The sequence below is a fragment of the Hemiscyllium ocellatum genome, chromosome 20 (genome assembly GCF_020745735.1).
Source record: "Hemiscyllium ocellatum isolate sHemOce1 chromosome 20, sHemOce1.pat.X.cur, whole genome shotgun sequence".
NCBI lineage: Eukaryota > Metazoa > Chordata > Chondrichthyes > Orectolobiformes > Hemiscylliidae > Hemiscyllium > Hemiscyllium ocellatum.
In genome coordinates this window covers 38,049,625-38,059,429 of record NC_083420.1, presented here as the reverse complement: position 1 = coordinate 38,059,429, position 9,805 = coordinate 38,049,625, and the positions used below count along the sequence as shown (strand labels likewise).

General features: G+C 43.1%; 1 protein-coding gene across 1 annotated transcript in view; it reads left to right on the top strand.

Moving 5' to 3' along the window:
* The first annotated feature begins 641 nt into the window (after positions 1-641).
* Positions 642-9,805, top strand: part of LOC132825604 (sodium/myo-inositol cotransporter 2-like) — a 61,240-nt gene continuing 52,076 nt past the window's right edge. The window contains exons 1-5 of the mRNA XM_060840987.1: positions 642-800; positions 6,213-6,284; positions 6,367-6,471; positions 8,436-8,495; positions 9,496-9,600. Coding sequence (XP_060696970.1) covers positions 642-800; positions 6,213-6,284; positions 6,367-6,471; positions 8,436-8,495; positions 9,496-9,600 — 501 coding nt within the window. The remainder of the gene's footprint in view (positions 801-6,212; positions 6,285-6,366; positions 6,472-8,435; positions 8,496-9,495; positions 9,601-9,805) is intronic.

The following is a 9,805-nucleotide window of genomic DNA, read 5'->3' as shown; positions in this document are numbered from 1 at the left end:
CTGCAATATGAACTCCCAATGCCTATACTCAGTACTCTGACCAATCAAGGAAAGCATACCAAATGCCTCCTTCACTATCCTATCTACCTGCAACTCCACTTTCAAGGAGCTATGAACCTGCACTCCAAGGTCTCTTTGTTCAGCAACACTCCCTAGGACCTTACCATTAAGTGTATAAGACAATTGTCCCCTTGTTCTTAATTCCCCTTTTCAGCAGAGGTTTAAACGTAGCCACTTAGATTCAGAATTCTCCTCATGCTATTGTTTTTACCGCCTGGTGTCTTGCAACTAGGAAATCTGACCCTCTCTTTTGGACTCAGCTGCTCCAAAAATCTAACTGTTAGTACAGCTCTTCAGTTAGCAAGAGTTTTAATTCCTTTTAACCAGTGCATAGAATTTCAACTGAATCCTGCACAAAACAAATATTCCTGCATCTTTTGTTTTTACTTCAACTGCTTGTTCTAATCTATGCATGAGAATCTATTCCTCTCACTCCTCCTTTTGACTAACCTTTTGATTATCCCACTGACTTATTATTAATTAGTGCACTCAAGCAACTCAATCAGAGTCTATTCAGCTAATACATATTCTATTTACATAAACTTACTTTATTCTTCTGTTTTATGTTCAAGTTTGGAAGTATGACGACAACAACAGAGAACCCTTACTTCAGGACAGATAATGTCCCTGCCAGTACATTGGAACCTCAAGAATGTGTCATCATGCATCAGAAACTGAATGAGATTGACATTGTTGTGCTGTCCCTCTACATTTTACTTGTTATATGTGTAGGAGTCTGGGTAAGATCTTCATCTACTTACTAAACTGCTGGCTGGAAACACACTCTTGATTAAAATTTCTTCTATGTCCTTTGAAGAAGTAGACCCAGTATCGTGAGTTATTTTGAAAATCACCACTTGCAAGGGTTAAGTGTGCAGTTGGGCCCCGAAGTTTGAGGTGCAGTGCAGATGGATCAGGAAAATATGCATAACTGCAGTTGGAATTTAGGGATGGAACCTATTATCTCAAGGATTTCATTTCATTTGTTTCCAGTCATTTTCTTGGTAAGGTAAATGCCACTTTTGAATTTCTACCTATATTTCCTAAATCAAAAGGACATCAAAATGGCTGCTTGTGGGCACCTTTGACAATTTCTTTAAACCTCCATGAAACTAGCAAGCATGGATTTATGCTGAAGCCAGTAAAAAGCCAATTCTGAGTATTTATTTGGGAAATGTGATTGATCTGGGGAGGTGATGTGGTGCATTGGGTAGTCTTATCATTCCAGCTGAGGATAATATTGAACAAGTCTGATCCCAGAGTGAGGCACAGCTTGATAGATCATAGGTTTTTTTTCTCTTTTGTTTAGTGTAGAGGTCAGAAACCGAACACTTTCACAAGAACTGCCAATATACTTACAACAAAAAACACTTCAATATTTATACGGAAAACAGAAAATGAAGATTCAACACTTCAACTGTGTGGAAACAGACCCTTCAGCTGAACAAGTCCACACCAACCCTCCAAAGAGCAACCACCCAGACCCATTCCCCTACATCTAACACTATGGGCAATTTAGCATGGCCAATTCACCTAACCTGCACATTTTTGGACTGTGGGAGGAAACCCACGCAGACACAAGGAGATTGTGTAAACTCCACACAGACAATTGGCTGAGGTGGGAATTGAACACAGGTCTATGATGCTCTAAGGTAGTAGTGCTAACCACTGTGCTGCCCTACCTTACAACTAAATCTTAGTGAAAGATTACCCCATCTCCATGAAAAAGCTGCTGCTTTCAATAAAATGGCTGTAATTAGACCCTTACTCTGCAGTCACTTGATGCCAGTCTCTTCAAATAATGTCTATCACTGTGATCTGCTAACTCAGTTCACTATTACGAGCAAGTAGGCTTGCAAATAGGAGGCAACAAAGACATGTGCTCCTTCCTCCCTGAAACAAGTCCGATATGAATGGAGTGGGGTGAGGGAGTGAGGTATGTGCAAACATCCAGCTGCAAAGGTCCAGTTTCAGACCGAATAGCAAGATGTGATGCTAATCAACCTGTGTTGACTTTGAGCAAGTGTGCACAATAACTGAGTCCAAAATTGCAGCTACTTGATTTCCAGACTTGTTAGCCTTAATCTTTAATACTATTAGGGCAGAAACTAACATTGCAGAGACCTGGACCGAAGGCACCATGACTTTTATGATTTAAAATTAAGCGAGTGATAGGGGTGGAGGGCTGGGGGTTTGGGATGGTTTTTGTGAGAGGGCAACCTAAACTACACAATCCCTGACAACTATTCAGAGGCAGGGGGACAGTGGCAAGATGGTAATGTTAATAGATTGGTAATCCTGGGTACTTGAGCTCAAATCTCACCATAGCAACTGGTAACATTATAAATGCTAATGAATAAATCTGGAATCTAAAGCTAGTTCCAATGATGGTAACAGCCATGGAAACCATCTCATTTGCTATTGCCCTTTAGTGAAAGAAAACTGCCATCCTTTTCTGGCTGACATGTGACTCCAGACCACAGTAATATTGTAGATTCTTAACAGTCCATGAAGCCTAGCAAGTTGTTCAGTTTGAGGAAAAATTAGGGATGGGCAAAAAATCCTGGCTTTCCCAGTGAAGCTCACATTTCATGAATGAGGAAAAATCAAGGGTATCACTCTATAGCCCTTGGTTCACAAACCTGTTAAAATCCCACTTGAATTAATTGTGAACATGTTGAATTCTCCTTCCTTCTCATAGTCCTCTATCTTCTCCTGAGCGTGATACATTGTTCTCTCCCCATGTGCCCCTGCATTGGTCATGATGATGCCTCTGCTATCCCCTTCATCGCCTTGCCCTCTCCTGATCACAGCCACATTTTCATGTCACTCATCTCAATTGTGATCCATTCTCTTGATCTCTTCAGTCCCTGATATCCATTGCCCTTTCCAATGGCTCAGTGTTGCAATGGACATTTACCTATTTTATCCCCTGAGTCACTAGTAGGCCCAACATTAGAAAACAATCTGAAGAGATGAGGCAGATAAAATTGGATATCCCCCAAAAATAGGCATTAGAGTTGTGATTTGCAATTAACCTGCACCAGATACTCCTGATACATGGGGATAAACATCTCATGTGACATTGCCATTTACCTGACAGATAGATGCATTAACTATACTGATGAATAGCCACATTCTGCAGCAGGGACTCACGTTCATGCAAGTGTCATCATATTTTAGAGGCAGTCTCACCCCTAAAGGGATAGTACATTCTGTGGAGGAGCAAGAACTTGTCAACATTGTAATGATTGCACGGACTGCAGTGGTTCGAGAAGACCACTCACCACCAACTTCTGAAGGGCAACTAGGGGCAGGCAATAAATGCCCACAATGCCCACATCCTATGAGTGAATGAAAACATACTGAGGTCGTGACCAGCAGTGAGCTGAACCTGCTAAAGGTTGTGATATTTTAAAACCTAATCCTCCTTCTTGATTTCCCATCATTTCACAATCCCTTCTGATTTTGGAGTTGCACATCAGTCAGCGGTCTGTGATCCCTTCATGACCACCACTCACCCGGAACTTACCCTTGTGCTTCACTCCTTTCCTTGGGTGGGACGGTGGCACAGTGGTTAGCACTGCTGCCTCACAGCGCCAGAGACCTGGGTTCAATTCCCACCTCAGGCGACTCGCTGTGTGGAGTTTGCACATTCTCCCCATGTCTGCGTGGGTTTCCTCTGGGTGCTCCAGTTTCCTCCCACAATCCAAAAAAAAATGTGCAGGTTAGGTGAATTGGCCATGCTAAATTACCTGTAGTGTTAGGTGAAGGGGTAAATGTATGGGCCTGGGCGATATACACTTCGGCGGGTTGGTGTGGATTTGTTGGGCTGAAGGGCCTGTTTCCATACTGTAAGTAATTTAGATTAGATTACTTACAATGTGGAAACAGGCCCTTTGGCCCAACAAGTCCACACTGACCCGCCGAAGCGCAACCCACCCAGACCCCCTATATTTACCACTTACCTAACACTACGGGCAATTTAGCATGGCCAATTCACCTAACCTGCACATCTTTGGACTGTGGGAGGAAACCGGAGCACCCGGAGGAAACCCACGCAGACACGGGGAGAATGTGCAAACTCCACACAGTCAGTTGCCTGGGTCGGGAATTGAACCCAGGTCCCTGGCGCTGTGAGGCAGCAGTGCTAACCACTGTGCCACCGTGCCTAAAAAAAAATCCAAAAGAATCACAACCTGACCAAGAAGTGGTGCAAGGTCTGGGAGGAATTAAAGAAGAAACGACTGATGGTGAAGAAACAGTCTGACTCACTTTCACCTTTGCAGCCACCAGCTTGGACACTGAGACTTTGTGCACTTCAAGATAATAGCTGCATTTGCTGAGCCACCAGACTGCAGCTGGGCGATGGAGTTGTGCAGATGTCTGCTTGTTGGTCTGCAATATCCCACAGAAGTTCTGCTGTAGATGAAGACTTCTATGGAGAGGCACATTGCAGAAGACATATGCACACAGCAATATTTGGCAAGGCTGCCAGAGAGCCGATGGACAGAGAGATCTGACATGCAGTAATGCACATGGCTTTGTGCAAAACTTGAGCTTAACCCTTCAGTGGAAATACTGGTCAACTTCAGGAGAACTCTGGCATCATACAGGAATTGATGGCCAATACCTCATCTGCCAGTATCAGCAGATGGATTGCAATATCTGGCTGATGCAGTGCAAGCTCAAACTGCTGCAGTCATGGCAACAGAGACCAGTGTTCAAAGAGACTTGCAGGTACTTAGAGCAAGTCTGCAATATGTGCTGTAGCTGATCTCTGGAATTGCTAAAGTGCTGACCTGGGGTGAGTGGCAGTGGCTTTGTGGGAGCACAGAGTTGCTTTCAGGGTGACTACTTGCCAGGGCCTGACTGCTGGTTCTCACATTGAGCTGGTGCTGTCCAGCCTTCTTTTGCAAAGCCTCATCAGGTCATCCTGCCAGGCCATTTGCAGTCTCTCCCACAGATAGTCAGCAGCCTCTCACCAATCATGCTACAGCTACTGGGTTAGTACTGGGCCGGTCAAAGGCAGGCAGGCTGGGCGTATTTGAAAAACATGGTTATTTCTGCACTGGTTTGTTTTCGGTGGTAGTTTTTATTCCAGTATTGAAGGCAAGATAACATTGTGATGGTTTTGTTGGGAGAAATGGGATGCGTTCGTTGGTACAGGTCAATTAAGTTTTTGGAAGATCAGTGTGGGTGTGATGGGCTGAATGCTGATTCCTGAAGAAGGGCTCATGCCCGAAACGTCGACTCTCCTGCTCCTTGGAGGCTGCCTCACCTGCTGCGCTTTTCCAGCAACACATTTTCAGCTCTGATCTCCAGCATCTGCAGACCGCACTTTCTCCCTGATGGGCTGAATGGTCTGCTTCCATACAGTAGGGATTCTATGACATTGGAATAAACACTGCTAGTGTCAGATCAGTATTGCATACTGACTGAGATCACAAGCAGATTACTCCAAATATACTGAATGCCTTCTTCATGCATCTGTGCTCACAATGCCATTTGGAATCTAAATGACACCCATAGCAGCAAACATCTAGGCACTACACATTTTAATGTTGTAGCTGATGTGCAGTTTCTTAATAAAAAAATTCCTTTATGATATCTGTCATGTGATTAGAATCAGTGATTGCTTCCAGACCATTTTCCACCAATGTTTTCAATTCTCATTCCTTTTCAACTCAAGATATTCTATCTTTTTATTTAACTTAATGCAAGTAATATTCAGTTCTCTGTGATCTGTAGTTAAATATTGTATTATCAAAGCTTGCTAACAGGATGGATAGGTATCCTAAAGACATAGCTTTCCAAAGGTCCTCAGTTCTGCACTGCTGTTACTCAGGCTGACTGCAGAACAAAGCAATGTGGACCTGTAACTTTACACTGTAACCAACATTCATAGAGCACCTTCAACAGAATAAAATACTCCAAGACACTTGACAAGAAAACTTTGAAAAAAAGACACATGAGGAGGTATTAGATTAGACAATCTAAAGCTGAGTTAAAGAAGTTTGAAGGAGTGTCCTTAATTAGGAAATCGAGATGAGGAGGCAGAGATAGTTTTCCAGGGTTAATGTCTAATTCTTTCGAATAACAGCATTGTATTAGATTAAGAATGATATATTGTTTCTGATTTTTTCGATTAGTCCATGTACAAGTCAAAGAGGAACACTATTCGAGGCTACTTTTTGGCAGGAAGGAATATGTCTTGGTGGCCAGTAAGTATTTGGATTCCTAGCTTACATTGGACAACCAGCATTTGACACTGCCTAGTCTCAGACTGCTATTTCTTTTGCCCAGATTGGAGCAACACTATTTGCCAACAATGTGGGAAGTGGCCATTTCATTGGGTTGGCTGGAAGTGGAGCAGCCACTGGAATTGCTGTTAGTGTGTTCGAGTGGAGTGTAAGTTATTTTACATGTTGAAATATTTACTTGTTAAAAAGCTTCCAACTAAAACAAAACATTCAGTTATAGAAACAGGTTTTAGCCAATCAATGTCTTGAGTCTGTTCTGCTATTCAATGAGATTGTGGTTAAATTATGACTTCATGCTATATGGCAGAGAATTAAGGTTTAGACAAGTGATGCAGACACAATGTGAAGAAACACATTAAGCAGCAAATGATAATAACCTGGAAATAATTGCCAGTGAGAGTGATGGAGTTGGAGATAACGAGGATATCAAAAGGAATTTGTATGGGCTCCCCTGGGAAATAAACCACGGGTTACAGGGAACAGGACTGAATATATATTAGAGCCCGACCTGTGGGCTGATGGCTACAAACAGCCTGCCAGAGTGTTTCATGCAAGACTGACATATGTTCTACAGGTAGATAAATTTATAGGTCATTCATTAATAATTACATAACGTTACACAAGAAGGATCATAGACCAGGATGATATAAAGTGAAAGTTTGTTGGTTTCAATTTTTTTATTTTCTTTTTGTTTTATTTGAAACCAGAGTTTCAAATACAGGTGAGTATGAGCGGAAGATCTTCAAGGATTATTGGAATCTCCATGTGTGCTGCAGTAGGTTTATGGTGAGCCTATCAGCAGCAATTAGGGGAGAGTAACTGTTTCTGATTGGAGCCCAAAGCCAGCACCCTAAGGTCAGGAGCCAGGAGCTGTCTGACGCCCATAGCCGGGAGCAGCCTGGGGCCCGGAACCAGGAGCACCCTGAAGCCCGGAGCCAGGAGAACCCTGAGGCCTGGAGTCAGGAGAACCCTGAGGCTCGATGCCAGGAGCATCGCAAACCCCGGAGCCAGGAGCACCCTGAGGCCCGGAGCCAGGAGCACCCTGAGGTCCAGATCCAGGAGTTGCCCTGAGGCCTGGAGCTGCATTGAGGCTCAGAGTCAGGAGCACCCCAAGGCCCAGAGTCAGAGGCACTTTGGGGCCCTGTGCCAGGAGCACCCTAAGACCCGGAGTCAGAAGAACCCTGAGGCCTGGAGCCAGAAGCACCATGAGGCCCAGATCCAGGAGTTGCCCTGAGGCCTGGAGCTACCTTGAGGCTCAGAGTCAGAGGCACTTTGGGGCCCAGTGCCAGGAGCACCCTGAGGCCTGGAGTCAGGAACGCACTGAGGCCTGGAGCTGCAAAGCTTAGCTGAAGAATCTGTAACCACTTTCAGCCTGAAGTATTGAGTAGATAATCCATCTTTGCCTCTTCCTGAGATTCCCAGCATCCCAGATGCCAGTCCTCAGCTAATGTGATTCACTCTTCATGATAACAAAGAGATAGCTGAAGACACAGGGTACTGCTAAGACTATATACACTGTCAACATTCCAGCAGAAGTCTTGATGGCTTGTGCTCCTGAACTAGTCCCACTCTGAGCCAAACTCTTCCAGTGCCAGTCCACTACAGCTACATCACTGACATCAACCTAGCAATGTGAAGAATTGTCCAAATCGGCCTGGCCACAAAAAAAACAGGACAAATCCAACTGACATTGAATGGTATTGCCATTGACATTGTAAACTTTTCACTGTACTTGCATAATTCTGTCCTTGAGTACATGTGACAATAAATCTAATTTTATCACCATCCTGGGGTTACCATTGGCTAGAAACTGAACTGAACCAGCTTCATAACTGCTGAGCAAGTTTGAGGCTTGGAATTCTTGTCTGGTAGAGAGAGGGAAAAGCGAAATAGTTGTGTCTGCTGGCTGTAGGATAGCTGTGTCCAGTGTGGGAATGCATCTGATGGGAGGGAATAGCTGTGTATGGAGGGAGGGGAGTAAAGACGAGAGCTTAGGAGAAGACTGTTGTTTCTAGTGGTGAAAGGAAATTCCTTTGTGTGAAAGAATAATACTGTAATACCAGGTGATACAAGATCATACCATGATAATTTCCTTTACTTTTCCTTTTATAGGGAATGTATGCTTTGATGTTACTAGGTTGGCTTTTTCTACCCATATACATTGCAGCGGGGGTAAGATTGCATTTTAACTACTTCTATTGCAAAACAATCATTTTCACAAAAATAAAATTTCCTGTTTCTACTTAACATTTTATCCTTTATTCAACACTTTGTATAACCCCAGAGAAGGGGATTTCAAAGCAGGATTCTGCAAAATATAAGAACAGACTACTAATGAAGAATTACAATTAGGATTGTTGGGATGGAAAGGTTATGGAAGGTAATTGAAAGGTAGCAGAATAGGCAGCTTTGTAAAATCACCAATTTTGCAAAAAGACCAACTTCATTCCCACAAATTGGGTCCTTAAAGACAAATGCAGTTCAAACTAATAGAACAGAGTTTGATTTACTCAGGTTATGGTTTGTGAGAATATGGTTTTTTAAACTGATGGAAACCACAAGTCATCTGCCTCCATATCCATATCTAGCTGTCATGATACTGACAGAGAGAAGCGGCAGTGTGTACCGTCTGCAAGATGCGCTCCAGCAACTCACCAAGGCTCCTTCAATTTCTTCCAAATATACGACCTCTACCACCCAAAAAGATAAGGGTAACAGATGCATGGGAACACCACCAACTGAACATTTCTTTGCAAGCCACACCCCATTCTGACTTAATTATATCACTGTTGCCAAGTAAAGGGCCTGGGACTTCCTATCAACATTTTGTTTGCGCCTATTCCTGTGGACTCCACTAGTTCAAGAAGAGCTCACTACCATCTTCTCATGGGCAATTAGGGATGGGCAAGAAATGCTGTCCTGGTCCATTTATTTGTATCCAGCTAATGAAAAAACCCTATGATGGGACATTATTGCTTCCAATAGCAACTGTGGGAGAAGTGAAAAGGTTTCTACCTGATCAAAGACAACGTAATCTGATTCAGGTTCCTATACTTAGATGAAAGCAGTGAAATTCAGATCTAATTCTTCTGTTTGGCCTCTGGGTTTGTGATTAATGGTTCGATCTCAATTTCCATGTTTGCCCTAAGATGAACATATTATCTCTCTGCAGGTCACCACCATGCCTGAATATCTCCTGAAACGATTTGGAGGCCAAAGAATTCATTTTTTAATAGCTTTACTTTCTTTGATTATCTATATATTCACAAAGATAGCAGTAAGTCTGTTTTTTTTTATTGAAGATTCCACATGTATTATAAATATTGCAGGTGTTTCTGAGAATACTTGATTTGATTATGAAGTAAACAATTGGGAAAACTGAGGTTTCCGCTGCATGCCACACATTGTGACTACTTGACATTCACTGTAGGTCCAGCACACTGTCTCTCACCATCTGGTATCCTGAAAATACAATATACCTC